This window comes from Phoxinus phoxinus (assembly GCF_949152265.1).
Source record: "Phoxinus phoxinus genome assembly, chromosome: 18".
NCBI classification, from domain to species: domain Eukaryota; kingdom Metazoa; phylum Chordata; class Actinopteri; order Cypriniformes; family Leuciscidae; genus Phoxinus; species Phoxinus phoxinus.
Window position 1 is genome coordinate 31,669,789 of NC_136893.1, and position 20,527 is coordinate 31,690,315.

General features: G+C 40.3%; 1 protein-coding gene across 1 annotated transcript in view; it reads left to right on the forward strand.

The window, feature by feature from the left end:
• l1camb (L1 cell adhesion molecule, paralog b) overlaps window positions 1-20,527 on the forward strand; it is a 77,078-nt gene that overhangs the window by 11,135 nt on the left and 45,416 nt on the right. The window contains 6 exon segments of the mRNA XM_079588793.1: window positions 10,323-10,337; window positions 10,673-10,775; window positions 11,336-11,505; window positions 13,592-13,717; window positions 13,816-13,986; window positions 15,413-15,530. Of these exon segments, the coding sequence (XP_079444919.1) occupies window positions 10,323-10,337; window positions 10,673-10,775; window positions 11,336-11,505; window positions 13,592-13,717; window positions 13,816-13,986; window positions 15,413-15,530 (703 nt within the window).

A 20,527-nucleotide genomic window follows, 5' to 3' on the forward strand; every position in this document is an offset into this window, starting at 1 on the left:
GCGTTGACAAAACCAGCTGTGTCTGGACCAAACGCTGCTCTTAGACACAAAGCAGACTACAGCCGATGCAAACTAGCATGTGCACTCGCGCCCGCGTGTAGAAGTTAACTGTCTATATCAACAGCTAACAATAGTCTATATTCGTCATTCTAATTCGCTAAGACGACACCGTTCTCTACACAGACTTTAAACGTGAACCTGTGAGAAACACTGATGGCGCTCACGTGCGCATCAAGAATTAATTCTATAGTTATGTGCATTTGAATATATGTGCGCATGTTTGTAATTCCCTACAAACCAAGCCTTAACAAACTACTTGTCCTGCCTATACATTTGATACAGAATTTTATTTTATTTTATCACTACGGGTTAGATACGCAAATTCCCCCACAATGCTTTATCTGTAGAGTGGTAAAGGGATCCTCCATAGGGAGAGGCTAGTTGGCACTTCAGCACTGCGTTGGCATCGGGTCCAGGCGAAGGTCCTTCGTCAGATCTGGATACGGCCTGGATCCGGCAGGCTGCGGGAAAACCTCGGGATAAACAAAGACACTAAAATTAGCGTAGATGCCATTCTTCTTATAATGTAGCGAGTACATCAGGATTTACGGGAAGTGTTCCCAGTTCCGGCTGACCTAATCTATGCAGCCTAACATTGAGTTATATAAGTCTATAATGTGTTATGTGTATGCTAGGCCGAAGAGATGTGTCTTTAAATGATGTTTTATTAACAAAGATCGGGAGGAGCACGTTCAAATAATTGATCCAATTATCACATCATTCCAACCAGCTGTCAACAATCAGTAATCAACATTTCTATCCAATCAGCAAGAGTCGAGACCTATATACACACTCATTTGACTCACCAACGTTCCTCGACAGTTTTTCAGCATCCCTCCACCACCCCGTCTCCTCACACTCGCCTGGTTACTTCCTAAACCAGCAATACGGGGGGAGCCCTCTCCTTGGACAGCACGCCAAATATGCATACCATTTATTCTATATAACTTATTTTGTTGCTAGTCATCCAATTTGTTATATCAGCTATGCATTCCGTTAATTTTGTGAATTGGTAGGTTTCGTTAGGTTTTGAAGAAATATACAGCTGAGTATCGTCGGCATAACAGTGAAAGCTAATTCCATGTTTCCTAATGATATCTCCTAATGGTAGCATATACAGAGTGAACAGCAGCGGTCCTAGTACTGAGCCTTGTGGTACGCCATACTGACCTTGTGATCGATAAGACATCTCTTCATTTACTGCTACAAACTGATAACGGTCAGATAAGTATGATTTAAACCATGCTAGTGCAATTCCACTAATGCCAACATAATGTTATTTAAAAGGATGTTGTGGTCAATGGTGTCAAATGCAGCACTAAGATATTACTAATAGAGAGATACAACCACGATCGGATGATAAGAGCAAATCATTTGTGACTTTAACGAGAGCTGTCTCGGTACTATGGTACGGTCTATATCCGGACTGAAAATCCTCGCAGATATCATTTCTTTCTAGAAAGGAACACAGTTGTGAGGATACTGCTTTTTCTAATATCTGTCAAAAGCTGACAGTTTGGCATATAAAGTGAAATGCGGAGCAGAACTGAAGAGCTAGAGTTGGGATCATCTATGAAAATCCACCAAGTCTGCTTGGAAATTGAACATGAACGCCCTCTCAAATCGTATTTACCACTGGGAAGATAGGGGATGATTTTGAGCAGACGCAAGATTCCCTTTTTGTTTTTGTTCCTCTGACCGCATACAAATGAACTATATGTGTTTGCAACAAATGGTTCTTTATTTGTACATTAAGACTATTATAATATGAATATTCAGCCTTTCATTCAGACCATGTTTACTTATCAAGTCACATTTATTTATATAGCGCTTTTTACAATACAGAGTGTTTCAAAGCAGCTTTACAGAGATAACTGGAAAATAATGCAACACAATTTGTTTCCAGAAGAAAATAGCGTCACAGTCCAGCTTAAGTAAGTTCAGTGATGTTTCATTTTTGTTGTAAAAAGTTAGTAATTTAGTTCATTTATATATATAGCCCCTCTGGAGAAAACAGCGATGTCATCGTCCAGCTCAGTTCAGTTCTCATATAATAGTGTCAATGCAGGCAAATCAATAATATTGTTGTATCCAATTAAATGTCCCCAACTAAGCAAGCCAAAACCAATGGAGACAAAGGCAGAAAAAGGTGAAAAAGGCGACAGTGGCAAGGAACCTTCCAAGGAATGAAGAAAAAAACCTTGGGAGAAACCAGGCTCAGTCGGGTTTTTCTGTTTGGCCTAGCTTTATCCCCTCCTGCAAGGTGCAAGGATGCAGCTCTGGCTCTTCTCAGACTCGAGGGCATGGACTGGCTGATATTAGCTCAGGAAAGGGTGGTTCGAGTCGACCGCATAAAGTCCTTGGGTTCTAGACTCAACTCCAGGAAGAGAATGCTTTCACCATTTCATAGAACAACCTTTCTAGGAGTAGTTTAAGACTCAACTTCGATGCGGGCACAGCTGTCTCCAGCTCGTATTGAGTCTATCCTTGCAGCAGTTACAAGGGATCCCAGCACTGTAATACCTTTTGGCCTGCTGTACATAATATACCTGCAGTGGTGGCTCAGGACCAGGGTGATCAAGGTTACTCGCAGATGTCTTCGTACCCTTGTCACAGGGGCAGGGGCTGAGGCCCAGGGAACGGTGACTCCAACACAATATGGTGGAGTTAATTTAGAGGACTTGCAAGAGATGACCTACTGCCCGCTCTGGTTCTCCCTCACACATCCAAGTCCTCTGGGACTGGATGCCATGTGTAGTCATGGCTGAGACTACATCTGCACGATTTCCCCTGATCTCTCTGCTCCGAGCAGTTCTAGAGAGAGTTTGCCAGGACAGAATCAACCTACTCCTTGTAGCCCCGTTCGGGTCGGCATGTGTGTGGAAACGATGGGTCTGGCCCCTGAGGTAGATTAGCTCCAGAATAATGGTCTTTCAACCGGAGTTATTGAGACCATCCTAAGCTCTAGAACCATCATAAGTGCCAACTAGCCTCTCCCTATGGAGGATCCCTTTACCACTCTAAAGATAAAGCATTGTGGAAAATTTGCGTATCTACCCCGTAGTGATCAAATAAAATAATATTTTGTATCAAATGTATAGGCCAGACAAGTAGTTTGTTAAGGCTTGGTTTGTAGGGAATTACAAACATGCGCACATATATTCAAATGCACATAACTATATAATTATTTCTTGATGCGCACGTGAGCACCAGCGTTTCTCACAGGTTCATGTGTAAAGTCTGTGTAGAGAGAACGGTGTCGTCTTAGCGGTCTCTAATTTAATAACTAATGGTCCTTTCGACGGAAGTGAATCAATCAAAACTAACTTTAGCTGAAAGTAACATTATTCAAGAACCGCTATAAAGCTAAAACAATCTGTTACCTTAAATTATACGTTTATCTCTGTAAAGCAGCTTTGAAACAATCTACATTGTTAAAAGAGCTATGTAAATGAAGATGACTTGACTTGACTAGAACTCCCTCCACAAGGAAACAATATAGCTTAAAGTGGAAGCTCTTCACTTTATGGTGCAGAGAACATCAGTTGGACATAGTTAACTGCCCGGTGACTGCAGTGCTAGAGTTCCTTCAGGATAGCTTTCTGACGGGCCTTCCCCATCCACTCTTCGGTTTACGTGGAGGCCATTCCTGCCTCCCACTCACCGTTGAGCGAGGGATTTTGGGGAGACCAATTGGATTTGTTTTCTTTGTGGTGCCTTTCATCCACATGTTTCGGCAGACCAGGAGAAGCCACATTTACTTGCCCTGTTAGGGCTCTTGAGACGTATGTCTGTAGGACTGCTCAATGATGGAAGCTATTTCCATGGTTTCGAGGTGCACGGTATGCCCCCTCCTCTGCTAGTGAGAGCTCATTTCACTAAAAGTATGCTATCTTCAAAAGCCTTGTTGTCAGGAGTCTCCCTCTAAGATGTTTGTAATGCAGCCTGTTTGTCGTCCCCACACACAATGTTAAGGTTTTTCAGCCTGGACCTGTGGGATCTCGGGTGCTTTCGTCCTGAGTTAACAGTCCTAACAGTCCTGCCTAAACAGTCTCACACCAGGGCAGGCACTTGTCAGTATGGCGCCACTTGTCAGTGGGTATTTCATTCCCCACAGGACCATTATTGGACCCAAGTTCCCTCGAAAGGGAATACAAATGTCAAAATTCTGATAATATGTTAAATAATAATAGTAAGTGTCAGAGCTCAAAACTTCCTCATTAAAAGGAGGTATGCGCCACAGGATGCCAGTGAACCCAGAAGACAGAAATAGCACTGAAGAGTTTAGCCCTGTTCAGAAGTTACAGGCACAACTGGCAGTTTACAAAATAAAGAAATACAAACATGTAAATGTAAAATAGCAAGCACAAAAAGGCAGGCAGATATTAAAAAAAAGATAAAACCACAAAGGGTAAAACCACAAACTAAATCCAAAAGGAAAATCCACAAATAATGACACATGTGCTCTTACTCAGGCAGCGGGATTACAACATACAAACGCCAAATGAAGAAACAGTGAAACTTGACAACTTAAATACAAAGACATAGTTACAACAGATAACCTCATTATGGCGGAAAACTAATAAAATACAGGTGTCTAACCATAAAATAACAGTACCAGAAACCACTTTTCTTGAAACAAAGCTACCAAAACAACTCGTTTTGTACTCCCTCCTTTTTATTATTTATAAGAGAAATGTTTCCACCAATTGTGGTGAGCTGCCAAAAAGTCGCAACGAATCATGATAAAAATTTGTCCAGTTATTTCCATGGTTTATCTTATGTTCAGCTGAACTCATTCTGTCTAATGAGATCAAAAATGCCTGATCCCTTCCGTCTTAAATGTGTGTAAGCTGAACGGAGTAGCCTCAGACACATGGACTGAATCATTTAAGCTTTTGATTTGACATAAATCGGTTTCTCTGTAGGAAGCTATCTCACATCGATAGAAATGCCTCAGTAGCCGCGTTTCCATTACCCTTTAAATTGCGCAATTTGAAAATGCGAATTGAAAATACGCCCAATGGAAACACGTCAATTTTGCAAAAACTCCCATTTATTGCAAAAAAAGTTGTTACGCTCGCATGAGGTGGTTTTTCAGGCAATTCGGAAAAGAAATATTTAGCAAAACTGCAATGGAAACAGTTTTTGCGCATTTACAGGTCACCTGACGTAGATGACGCTGTGTGTTTGGACATAATATGAGACAGAGTTCTTTATTAAATTCATAAAAGACAAAAGAATTACAGGAATACAGGATTCTACACCTCAAAGAAACGCCACAATCAAGACCTCGAAGCAGAAATTAGGAAGAACCACCCAGAAACTCCTCATATGTGCCGCTCACAAGTATACTAGGACTTTGACTTTTGCCCAAAAATCATATTCAAAGTTTGTTTGTTTATTAATATTCTAATATTTATTAATAATAGTTTGACCATATTAGCCCCGTTCTGTCAACACTGCATTGGCTGCCTATTAAACATCGTATACATTTTAAAATATTGCTGATTACTTACAAAGCACTAAATGGTTTATCTCCGCAGTACTTGAGCGAGCTCTTAACGCATTATAGTCCTTCACGTCTACTGCGATCTCAAAATTCCGGCCAGTTAATAATACCTAGAATATCAAAATCGACTGCTGGCGGTAGATCCTTTTCCTATTTAGCACCAAAACTCTGGAACAGTCTTCCTAACATTGTCCGGGAAGCAGACACACTCTGTCAGTTCAAAGCTAGATTTAAGACACATCTCTTTGACCTAGCATACACAACACATTATAGACTTCTATAACTCAATGTTAGGCTGCATAGATTAGGTCAGCCGGAACTGGGAACACTTCCCGTAAATCCTGATGTACTCGCTACATCATATGAATGGCGTCTACGCTAATTTTAGTGTCTCTGTTTATCCTGAGGTTTACCGCTGTCCGCCGGATCCAGATCTGATGAAGGACCTTGGGCTGGACCCGATGACAACGCAGTGCTGAAGTGCCAACTAGCCTCTCCCAGTGAAGGCCTCCTTCCCTTTACCTCTATGCAGACAAAACGTTATCAGGATAACTCCGTTTCGCGTGGCTACGCAGACGCGTCAAAAATTTCTGAATTATACATTTTTAAGGCCTAACAAGTAGTTTGTTGAGGGTTGATTTGTGAAGGACTACACGCCTGCGCACATATATATTCAAACGCGCATACCTATCGACCGGACGCGTGATGCGAATGTGCGCGGCGTCTGTGTTTTCGCGGGTTTGCGTTTTTGAGGTTTGCGCAGAAAAAACGGATAATCGTTTGCACCTTCAAACCTATCTCAGGGAGTGCGTTCTCGAGACACTGGCACTGTTGTGCGGATGGGCGGCCGGAGCGCGTTAAGGGTTTTCTGTTGGAACAGTGTCGTGTTAGTGGTCCCTAAGTTAATGACTAACGATCTTCGCAACTTCACTCTTACGCTAATTTCTATTATCGCTGTAAAGCTGCTTTGAAATATCATAATTTAATTTAACACTTGGAGTTAGGAAATTGTCAAAAAGGCGTTTTAATTGTGGTGTAAAAAAGCCTAGTCAGCTCAGAATACCCAAGGGACAAGAAAATTACTTTGAAAATGCAATAAAAGAAATTGAATGGTGTAATATATTGTCTTACTCTGATGTTGACTCTGACTGTCAGATTTTTGTCTCCACAATCTAACGTACTATGAATAATTTAAAACTAAACCTGACTGCAGGAAAAAAATGCGTTCCCATGGTTAAGTATAGTGGTATACACAAACTGATGAGAGAATGAGATTCGGCATTGAAAGCGGCCCTAAAATCAAAACTAGTGACTGATAGACTAAAGTTTGTAGGACTACGAAATAAGGTAACAAAAGAGATTAGGAAAGCAAAAGCAAAAAATTTTCTTAATGTCATTCATTAGTGAAATACCAAACTGATTTGGAAGAACATAAAGAGGTTGACAGGAAAACATCATAATGGTAATGAACAGCGCCTGGAAATCTGTGTTAATAATAGTATTACACAGGACGAAGCTCAAATAGTAGAAACTTTAAATTCATACTTTGATCAGTATTGACACTGACACATAACCTATCCATCAATCCACTAACTACGATGCCTGTAATTTACAATAAACCTGTATTTGAGATCCAGGAAATTTCCGAAGCTAAAGTGAGAATGATAATAAGTTCCCTAAAGAATTCCAAAGCTAAAGATGTGTATGGACTCGACACAATGTTCCTGAACGTGTTTAATGAGTGTTTATCTAGTCCATTAACACATATTATTAATAGATCCATCAATGAAGGAATTAATCCAAAAGCATGTGTGGTGGAGCGGTACAATTATGAAGCCAACCTTTTACCAGTAAAGAAATCCGACTACGCCACCCTAGAATTTAACTCTAGGGAACAAAGCTCAAAACCCCAAAATGGAGTACATTAAGCACACACAGGTTCGGTTCCCTCATAGAAGTAAGCAGGAGACGTGGTTGAAGTATAAAACATACAAAATGTTTATTAATGCAAGAATGTTTTAAAAATAGATACTAAAATGTCAGAAGAACAGCATGAGACCCCACTTTAAATGGAGGAAAGCAAAATTGCAAAAAGAATAAATGTGGGCAATGACAAAATCAACTTTAAATATGAAAACAAAATAAAGTAAATATCAGCAGGGCTGAGGCTCCCATCGGCAGGAACAAAATGAAGTCTGGTTGTACAAGAGCACACTTTCACGCACATACACCAACGTGCACTCAGATCACACACTACCACACACTTGAAGTGGTACACAGCACGCAAATAAGACCCACCACCAGAAGGAAGATCCGTTCACCCGTGGGACCCCCAGCTCCTGCAGACAAACAAAAATAATAAATAAACTATAACAAATTCACAAGTAAACACAATTAGCTCCACATACAATATAAACAAATGATAATAACTGATGAAGCAACTCCAAACAAAAAAAGGTATCAATATCACATGAAACACAGAAAAACATTAAAGGAATCAAAATAAATTCAAGAGAAATTACAAAGCAACTTGAAGTCAGATGTAAACAGGAAGCAAATCAAGTTGCGTTAATAAAGGAAAAATAACAAAAAAATAGACAGTATTTCTGTGTCTTTCTGCGAAAGAAAAATCAAACAAGCCAAAACAAACTTTACTCCCACAAAAGTATAAACAAGAAAACAAACTAATCAAAAGAAAAGAAACCAAATGAAACAATTATTTTCCCTCAATAAGATGAGATCGTCGTATTCTCCATGCTGATACTCAAACCAAAAGCAGCCACTACACACAGTCGGAACCAGACGAACAGTCCCCTTTGCGGCGTCTACACGACAGTATGCAGGAATGAGCAAAACGTCCGTAGCGCAAAGCGGAAGACAGCAGCAAGCAAAACCGATATAATATAGATACAACGGCAGGAACAGAGAGTGAACGAGAGGGAGAACCCGTCAAGGTATCACCCCCAATAGAAAATATACAGGCACAGGTCTATTAATCAGCCCCGCGATAACAATGGGGTACAGGAAACCATACCTGAGAGGCAACCAGTCACTACACCCACTAAAGCAGCGCCGAAAACACACTGACACCCGAACAAAACGACACTGTAACCACCGTAAACACAGGCACAAAGGGGAAAGTCGTACGTGACGCACCACGGCCAACAACAAATCAGCCCTTATATTACGGATACTGAATGCTGATAGGCAAATCCGGCTGTCAATCACCTAATCTCATTACACATGGAAGACAGCTATAATAACACCAATCCACAAAACAGGCGATACATCATAGGTCTATAACTATAGGCCAATTAGCATAGTACCTATCGTGTCAAAGGTAATTGAAAGATATGTAGTAGAACAACTTACTAGCCACCTCAACAACAGCCCTTTCAGATTGCGTCCTATGCAGTTTGGTTTTAGATCTAATCATTCTATAGACACTGCAAACTGCTTTTTCCTGGAAAATGTGAAATCTAATTTAGATAAAGGAGGAGTTGTTGGGGCCATATTCTTAGACATAAAGAAAGCTTTTGACACTGTGGATCATGGTGTCCTACTCAAAAAGCTCTCACGGTTCAATGTCGCCCCCAATGTTATTAAATGTGTGCATTCCTATCTGGACGACAGAGAACAAAGGGTCAGGATAAATGATGAGGTGTCATCGGCCATCAGTTGTGATATTGGTGTACCTCAGGGATCAATTTTAGGGCCCCTGTTGTTTAACCTATACTTAAATGATCTTCCCACTGCAGACGATACTGTCATTTATGTACATGCACCGACCAAGCAGCAAGCAGTACTTAAGCTCACGGCAGTGATGTCCGATGTCAATGGCTTAATAATTCCTGTCTTCATTTAAATATAAAGAAAACCGCTTGTATGTTTATTACGAAGAGGTCAACAGATAATTCCGCACCCAATATTTATATTGCAGGGAAACAGTTGTCAATGGTATCTGATTTAAAATATCTAGGTATAACAATTGATTCTAATCTAACATTTAAAAAACAAATTTAAAAAGTTATAAATATAGTAAAATTAAACTTGTCCAATTTCCGTCATATCGGAAATTGTCTAACTACAAAGGCAGCTACAATATATTTGAATGCCATGATCATGCCATATCTGTTATACTGTGTGTCTAGCCGGGCACAAGCGCCTGTACAACACTTAAACCTGTGCTCCATCAAGCTTCTAAGGTGCTTGATAGGAAGCCAAATGCCTATCACCAGCGTTACTGCCTAAAAACTCATCATTGAATGACCTGGGACAATCTTAAAACTTAAAATCATGGTTAAAGGACAATCAAGTGTGCCCATACTTTGTAGTTATTCAAATCACCTGAAGCGTGCTTTGCCTTGTTTTAATGTACTTTATGTATTTTTATGAAATGTGATTTAATGTATGTATAAGTATTGTTGATTGTTTTAATGTATTTTATCTGACATCACAGCTGCCCAGGGACTACAGTTGAAAACTAGCCAAGTTGGCTAAACTGGCACATTTACATACATGTTTAGTAATGTGCACTGTCCCTGTAACTCTAAACTGTGTGAATAAATCACATCGGTTAATGGAAACGGCATCATTTCGCAATCGTTTTTTGTCGACATTTAGAAAAAATCGCAAAAGTTTTGCGCAAATCTGTAATGGAAACGTGTCTGAGTGCTTGTGCATGACTCTCACTAACCCTTTTCTTGCTCTCTCTCTCCTCAACCCCTGCTTCCTTCTGTGGCTCTTTTAGACACGTATAGCAACCGTAAGTACATCGACTTCCTCTCAATGCCTTTATTTCTGTCTCTGTGTAGAAGTGCCTCTTACTGCGGAGTCTTTACTTCTGCAATGATTTGTCCTGTGCTATGAGACAATATGTTATTTTGTGTAATCAAACTGACAAACAAGTGATCACCATTTTTTATTCAAAAGTTTGTAGGTGTTATAGAAACAATGGACACAATGAGAAAATACCAGTTGTACAATATTTCAGGAGCATTTATTGTCAGAAGTAACAGTTGCTCCAACACCCATCTGGTGTGAACTAAAGCTTTACTCAAAACATTGATATGCTTTCTGTTACAACACTGACTCCTCCAGTCAAAGAAGCTCCAACCATCACGACTCAGCCCAAGTCTCACACCGCTTTCTCTTTGGATGACGTCTCTCTGGCCTGTGAGGCGACTGGAAAGCCGACGCCCAGGTGAGCGTAAACTGGCTAAGAAACATCTAAACCACTGCTTCATCAGCACTTTCTCATCAGATCATTAGCAGAACTGAAATGGTGTGTCAGATGAATGCAAAATGTGCAGTGCTGTGGATTACCAAGACACCGCTTTAAAGTCTCTGCAAATACTGCTTTTGAATTGATGAAATTGATCAGATCAGAATATCATAAGTAAAGTTGATCTTCACTTTGAATCATTATTGGGGATTTGTGTCCATTTCTAACATCTCTCTAGTCATAATCTTTCTGTCATCAATGTATGCCCAGTTGTGGTTAGCTTTGGTAATAGTTGTGTTTGAGTAATCCATGTTGTGAAATGATGGATCTAAAAATCATACAGTCACTGATGAATAGATGGAGTGAATGCATTCAAATTCTGAATCAAGCATAAGTAAACACTTGAACGAGGTCATATGTTTAAATTCAGCTAGTATTTTGACATGTGACTATATGGAAACAGTAGATTTTGCAAGTAAACTTTTGACCAGCACTGTATATAGCTATATATTTTTTCTGTTGTTGTCTCCCACGGACAGTTTCCGCTGGGTCAAAGACGGAAAGCAGTTTGGGGAGGTTCTGCTGGAGTCTGGAAACCTGACCGCGGGTCCGGATGACGAGTTGAAGTCGTATCAGGGCTCGTACCGCTGCTATGTGGCGAACGAGCTGGGAACGGCCGTCTCAGACCTGGTGCATCTGATCACAGAGTGTGAGTCTGTCCTCAGCACTGGCTCAGTGTTGGGAATAACTTAGTGCTCTTAATATGTGTCACGATCTCTGCGGTATGCTTTACTGTGCATTATATCCAACATTTCTGTACCCTCATTTCCCAGTCACTGATCTGGGTGTTTGAAGAACATCAATTACATAAACAAAAGCAAGCACAACAAACTATATAACAATATAATATAACAGCAAACATGCTATACATACTAAGACTCAACATGTAAACAAGTCAACAGCATAGCTCAGAATGGATTGGCATGTGTGATCCACTGATTCAAACCTACTGTGTGTGTGGACAAATACTGAACAATGTCCAGACAAGCAATCCCTGCTTGAGTGTTGGACTGAACTGTGACGATCACGTTCTGTCAGGACCACTATTGTCAAAGATGATTGAGAACAAGCATACAGTTTGGATAGGCATTGGTATGGGTCTGTTCTGGGCAAGAACTCCCTGTCCATACATGCAGCCTAGCATGGATAAGAGATAACTCCCTCAGGGTAAACCGAACAGGACCAGCATAAATGTATTGCAAATATCATTAATGTTCAATAATTTGATGTCAACATATTTGGAGATAAATGAGTCCTGACTGTGGACGAGCTGGGGATCGAGGAGGGGAATTATCTCCTGATCAACATGATGAAGCTGCTGAATAATACCTAGTGGACCTTATATAGGGATGAATAATACCAAATGGACCATATATAGGGATGAATAATACCAAATGGACCATATATAGGGATGAAAAATATCTAATGGACCATATATAGGGATGAATAATACCTAGTGGACCTTATATAGGGATGAATAATACCAAATGGACCATATATAGGGATGAAAAATACCTAATGGACCTTATATAGGGACGCTGTGATAGGCGCCGTATTCCTATAGGTAGATGCGGGTCAGCTGATGCTTGACTGACGTGACCTGCCAGAACTAACACTACACTTGATATCGGTATAAATGGTTGGATTGCTCATGACGGCATAAAAAGTGAAGCCACCCTGCCATCACATTGGTACTCCCACACATTCCAGATCATCTGCAATGAGAACTAAGAAAACATTACCTTACGAGTCTACGTTTTTATATCTTAAATCTCCCAGTACATTCTTACAATGCAAAAGTCCTAAACATGTAAATGGTTATTTGTTTAAAGTCCTGATTTTCTGGGAACTTATTAAAAGTTACATTCATTTTCATTACGGTAGTGAATATCAGATCAGCTAATGAACGAGACACCTCAACATTTATATGACAAATGTCTCTATTTAGATTATTCTGAAATCTAAATACAGATTTAAGCTTTGTAAGGCATATATTCTATATATATAGATTTTCCTGCTAGAAAAGACCATAGACATTACAGATTCATGCCTTATTGTTGCATTTAGTAGATTAGAGCTGAGCGATCAATTTAACTGCTTAATTTTGTGATGAAACAAGCAATCAAGCAGTTGAGATTTCACTACCTTGGAATTACAAGGTTCTATCTGCATTTTGACTGGTTTTGAGATATTGAGCTTTAAAGTTTTTGCATTCCATTCGACTGTGTAGAAAGAACCTTTTTATTTTCTAAACAACTTAAAAAACAACATCACATAATGTAAATAAGTTGTCACAGAATAAGAATATGTGAATTACTCAATTTTGACAAAAATGTCAGATAGAACCTTATAATTCCAAGGGGATGATTTGCTATACACTGTACTGTATTGTATGTGAGTAAGAGACAATGTTAAGGCCAAGTCACACAGATGCCGATCAACACAACAGTCATCATATTACAGTCACTTTCCCATACATTCAAAGACGCAGACTCAACATGGTCAATTGAAAGCGAGAGTTGTCCAACACCGACAGGAGTGACACACTGATCTGACCAAACCGGTCAAGTGTCCGTCCGTGAAGGCTGAGCTGGCCCGGCCGACTGTGAGGTCATACCTCCATCTTTTTGATGACATAAATATGACAGGACTCTTTGGATCAATAGTGAGTTGAATCAACTGAACACTGAACATTGCATACATAGACACATTAAAGTGTTATTTCTTTTTCACAGCCATCCCAACCTTGGCCAGAGAGAAGAAGCAGGAGCGAAGACTGTTTGAGGAGGGAGCAAGCACAGTCCTCTACTGTAACCCTCCCAGGAGCTCTGTCGCTCCCAAAATACACTGGATGGACAAGCGTAAGTTTCCCGGCGAGTCTAATTCTGCTTAACTAAATGACCCTGCGTAACACTTCCACTGATTGAACGAATCCGTTTCCTCTCTTTATGTTTGTCAGAATTAACCCACATTCCTCTGAGTGAGCGGGTGACCATAAGTCTGGACGGAAACCTGTACTTTGCCAACTTAATAGTCAATGACAGCAGAGAAGACTTCACCTGCAATGCCCACTACACCACTGCCAGCGTCATCCTGCCGAAAGAGCCCATCGCCATCGCCGTCACAGCCTGTGTGTGAACCACCTTCCTTTACACATTACATACTTTATTTCTAGTACAGAACCCAGGGATGCTTTACCAGGAAGAACAAAAAGAAGGGAACTAAAGCATCCCCAAAGAGCAAAAAAAAAAGCATCAAAAATAGCATTCCAGTGATAAATGTGGGCAAAATGTTATATATATATATATATAGAAAGTAATGAAATGTTAGCCCAATATGTGGCGCTGTCACCAAATTAAAATGACATTGTCAGGTAATGATTATAAGAGTAACCTCTTTATGAAATCTTTTTTATTAAATGTGTTGATGCAGTCCTTGAGAACGACGTGATAACTTTTGCCCTGCATGGTCTGAAAATTAATTGAGCCAAATGTTGTGAAGATCTGATGAAGACTGTGGAGGAGTTCGGAAAAGTGCTTCCTCAAATGCAGACAGTCAATATGTCAGACCAGAAATGGCATCATTGTTCTCAGTGTAACACTTCAGCCGTATCCGGACGGGACCAGTGTAACATGGAGAGCGGGGTAGAGTATTACCAGAGCTTCTCTGTGGTTTTAGTCTTGTCTAAATGTGCATCTCAGTGATCATCACGGACAATGGCAGAAGTTGCAAAAAAAAAAAAAATTGAAATGCACAAAAGTTACTTTTAAAAGTAATGTTTATAATATTCCATTAGCCTACTCATTAAAAAAGTGGCTAATTGCGTTACTTCGTTACTTTTTATGTAAAGTGATGTGTTACATTTGCGCTGATTTTCTCACCTGGGCTGGGCTTGCTTGTTTTTTAATGACTTAAACATTTTTGGCAAATGTAAAGGCCTTTCACACCGGAAGTGAAATGAATACGCCTCAGGCTGGAGGAAACGCAGAAGAATAGGACGCCGGTGAATACAGTTCAACACTCTTACTTTTTACTAATTGTGATGTTTAAAATATTTTTGGGTTATTTGTATGGTTGAATTGGATCATTGAAGGTCAGCAGCAAAGACATAAGTGAGATTAAATACATAAAGTATATTTGTGTTATTTAACATATTTAATTACTACAGGTTTGTATAATATTCAGAGTTTGCGTTTCACAGTTTTATTCTTGACTTGACTATTCATTTTAAGGAATACTTAATCTGTTTTTGTGCAAGTGAGAAGTGAATGCATTGCTCACATTTGGTCCAGACCAACAATAACTCTAGTTTTCCCGAAGCCCAGACCTGATCTTCAGAACTGGAACTGGAAGGCCGACTTCAGACCAGTACTTTGCCTCACTAATGCTCTTGAATCTTACTTTACACTTGTTTAAATAAGTGTGGCAAAAACAGACAATAAGACATGAAACATGTTGACGTTTCCATTTCTTTTTGGCAAAAGGGAACGCAGGAGAGCCTTTTAGAATGACAGAAGTTAGTTGTGGGATTGAAGGGTGTTCTCCTGTTTCCACAGCAAACTCCGTGGTGAAGAGCCGGCGGCCGCAGCTGCTCCAGCCCGCGGGAACCCAAAGCAGCTCGTACCTGGTGCTCAGGGGCCAGACGCTGACTCTGGAGTGCATCCCAGAGGGCCTGTGAGTGTTCACACACACCACTACAGCAAAATATTTTCCCATTCAGAAAAGTTCTCTCTTTTCGCCCAGTCTGAGTTGTACGTTAGGTTGTAAATAGTTTTTTCTTTGACACTGGTGGCTCATCTTATTTTGTTGTGTTATCCTCCTCGTCCGTCTCTCCCCCCATTTCACACAATAGATGTAAATAGAACGTTTTAAAAAAGCTAGCTAGCAACTGAACTCACGCTGTTTCATCCTGGATGTGTGTTGATGCACGCGACCGACCGACAGCACAGGCAGTTGCTAGGCGATAAGTTGAGCTTCCAATCAAATAAAAGTAAACGCCTGGCATTGGCCAATCCACTGTTTTACCCGTTTTTACCCGTTTACGGACACAGGATTGGATGTACACAACCATGAAGAAAACACAGTAACAGTAGACGGAAACCGTTCAATTTGAAACCAGGAAATTCTACTTTAGAAGTACATTTTCACAAAAAAACGGGACAATTCGTGTCCCGGGAAAGAATATAAATTATCTGGGACTGTCGCTCAAAAAAGAGAACAATCCCTGGAAAACCGGGACGGGTGGCAACGCTAGTGAGACGGAAAACACGTGAGACGGGATACACGCGAGACGGGATACACGCGAGACGGGATACACGTGAGAGGGAATACATGTGAGACGAGATACACGTGAGACGGGACGTGAGACGGGACGTGAGACGGGATACACGCGAGACGGGACGTGAGACGGGATACACGCGAGACGGGATACACGCGAGACGGGATACACGCGAGATGGGATACACGTGAGAGGGAATACATGTGAGACGAGATACACGCGAGACGGGACGTGAGACGGGATACACGCGAGACGGGATACACGTCTGTCTTTGGACCACAACTTTACTCTGTATTTTTAATCTGCGCAGAAAGACGCAGCGTTTCCCAACGTTCCCAGCACTAAAGCTACAGAATCTCTACTGTCGCTGCAATAGAGGTCGACGTCCGCACACGGCGGCCATCTTGCCACAGCGGGCTCGCTCACTCGTAACATTGTGTTTTAATGGTGCATGTACTTTTTAACTAACCAAAACTTGCTCAATTTTCTACCGATTTTCAAACGGTTTGGTTTGTTATAAACGTCAGAGATGTAGTTATGACACTGCATAATTATGAATAATTATAATATTTCAACATGTTCAAGCATTCAGAATTATAGCCACGTTAATAACGTTTGTAAGAAACCAAACCGTTTGTAAATCCGTCAAGATTTCAGCGAGATAAGAGTATTTGTGTTCGTGCAGATCACTCACCTTACTTCAGGAACCACAGAGCCCGCCAGAGAGCTTCCCTGTGACAAGATGGCCGCCGGTGATGCCGTTCGAGAGTCCGCCTTAAGACATCTAGCCTTATATATCTATGGCATATCTATGGTTTTAACCATTCATTAAAATGAATAGGTTCAAATGAGTCATTAGTTCACGAATTAGACGTGTCATTATCGGACGAGTACGCGTTGTGTGATTATCCCGGCAGGTTAGGACATCCCACAAGATTTGTGTCAACACAGAAAACATTTCATCACTGGATAGGTTTTGGGGTTTATTGAAAGTGTGTCCTCGTTCAGTTAAACATGCGCCCTGTCACAAGCGCAGGTGTTCATCTACATTAGTCACCGATCAAACAAGACTTTGGCAGGACAAAAACCCTGTTATTGCAAACGGCATAATTTGTCTCATTTAGTAAAATTAAGCCAAGCTTTATATCGTCTTTATATCTTTGCTCAAATCACTTTGAAGTCATGACGCACAGATGCGTAGGACGCCGTGCTATGGTGCCCGATAAAGGACAAAAGGTGTGAGCTCACAGTCTATTAATACTATGGCTGGTCTCGGGGCAGGAGCATCGATAATGCCTAGTTCACACTACAGGATTTTAGGCCCGATTTTCAAATCGTTGAGCTCGCCAACAGGTCGGGTTGTTATCGCGTGCAAATCGCGGGGGATTAGCGGCCGATGAACGCTCGCCAATCTGTTAGTATGAAAGAGCTTACAACGCATCAAAGACGCTCGCAGACGCGCCGCCGCGTCCAGAAAAGTATCTAACATGCTAGATATCCGGAGCTGTCGCACGACTCAACCATATGTGATGTCATGAGCAACAGCCAATCAGAGCAAGGCATGGGTTGAGGTCACCGGGAAAATACTCGGGTTTTTTTTTTTCAGAGCAAATCATCGCGAAACAGTTTGCAGCACTAATTTCTGTCTGACGTCCATATTCAAACAAAGACTCGCGTGTTGTGTCTTCTTCGCTGGGTAGTGGCGCGCGTGCTGTATTGCGTCATTTCCGGTTCGTTTTATCGCGTGATTTTTCATGGCAAAACGTGGTTTGTAGACAAGATATAATCGTTGGATGACAGAGTTGTTGTCAACTCGTGTAGTGCGTGACCTCCTGTTGCGGATCAATCACGTTGTGTCGTGTGGTGTGAACAGCTCAACAACTTGAACACTCCTGATTTCACAGAGAGCGAGTCATGTAGTGTGAACCGCACAGTTCAGCCCAACGGTTTAAAATCCTGTAGTGTGAACTTGCCTTAAGAGGACTCGCTAACGTCGAGGGCATACAATTGCCCTGTCCCAAATGGCACCCTAAGCACTCGCGGTCTTCCTCTGAGTTCGCATTTTCGTGACGTAATGCTGCTTTGACTGTCGGGAAGAAAAAACAAAGTGCGCATCGAGGGCACAAATATTTGTCTGTGGTAGACTAAAGTAAAGTTGTACTTCCTTACAGAGTAAAGTTGTGGTCTCTCTTCTGAGAGCTCAAATGATGCAGCAGCCATTGTAAGTCCACAAGACCGAAAGTGACTTTCTATTGCATGTGAAAAGATGGATGCTAAAGTTTGAGCGGACTCACAAATGTGCTCGACTACAGCAACTCTTCCTCTTCTCAACATGGACTGTGTGTTCAGGGGGCGGGGCTTATGTACATTTTAGGGTTGCTGATGTCACTAACCCGCGAGGAATGTCGTGTAGTTCCAGCCGTTTGTTGTAGTCCTTTTCTTTAAAAGCAAATATCTTCCTTTACTTTGAACTTTGAGCGTTGTAACTTTGCAGATGTTGTTTATGATCAAATAGCAACATTACACTCGCACTACAGTTAGAAAACACAACATTACACACTCACTACAGCTAGAAAACACAACATTACACACTAACTACAGTTAGAAAACACAACATTACACACTAACTACAGTTAGAAAACACAACATTACACACTAACTACAGTTAGAAAACACAACATTACACACTAACTACAGTTAGACAACACAACATTACACACTAACTACAGTTAGACAACACAACATTACACACTAACTACAGTTAGAAAACACAACATTACACACTCACTACAGCTAGAAAACACAACATTACACACTAACTACAGTTAGAAAACACAACATTACACACTAACTACAGTTAGAAAACACAACATTACACACTAACTACAGTTAGAAAACACAACATTACACACTCACTACAGCTAGAAAACACAACATTACACACTAACTACAGTTAGAAAACACAACATTACACACTAACTACAGCTAGAAAACACAACATTACACACTAACTACAGTTAGACAACACAACATTACACACTAACTACAGTTAGAAAACACAACATTACACACTAACTACAGCTAGAAAACACAACATTACACACTAACTACAGTTAGAAAACACAACATTACACACTAACTACAGTTAGAAAACACAACATTACACACTCACTACAGTTAGAAAACACAACATTACACACTAACTACAGTTAGAAAACACAACATTACACACTCACTACAGTTAGAAAACACAACATTACACACTAACTACAGTTAGAAAACACAACATTACACACTAACTACAGTTAGAAAACACAACATTACACACTCACTACAGTTAGAAAACACAACATTACACACTAACTACAGTTAGAAAACACAACATTACACACTAACTACAGTTAGAAAACACAACATTACACACTAACTACAGTTAGAAAACACAACATTACACACTCACTACAGTTAGAAAACACAACATTACACACTAACTACAGTTAGAAAACACAACATTACACACTAACTACAGCTAGAAAACACAACATTACACACTAACTACAGTTAGACAACACAACATTACACACTAACTACAGTTAGAAAACACAACATTACACACTAACTACAGCTAGAAAACACAACATTACACACTAACTACAGTTAGAAAACACAACATTACACACTAACTACAGTTAGAAAACACAACATTACACACTCACTACAGTTAGAAAACACAACATTACACACTAACTACAGTTAGAAAACACAACACTACACACTAACTACAGTTAGAAAACACAACATTACACACTAACTACAGTTAGAAAACACAACATTACACACTAACTACAGCTAGAAAACACAACATTACACACTAACTACAGTTAGAAAACACAACATTACACACTAACTACAGCTAGAAAACACAACATTACACACTAACTACAGTTAGACAACACAACATTACACACTAACTACAGTTAGAAAACACAACATTACACACTAACTACAGCTAGAAAACACAACATTACACACTAACTACAGTTAGAAAACACAACATTACACACTAACTACAGTTAGAAAACACAACATTACACACTCACTACAGTTAGAAAACACAACATTACACACTAACTACAGTTAGAAAACACAACATTACACACTCACTACAGTTAGAAAACACAACATTACACACTAACTACAGTTAGAAAACACAACATTACACACTAACTACAGTTAGAAAACACAACATTACACACTAACTACAGTTAGAAAACACAACATTACACACTAACTACAGTTAGAAAACACAACATTACACACTAACTACAGTTAGAAAAGTCAAATCATACTCAAGCACTTTAAATAAAGCAACATGCAGCGTATTATCAATATT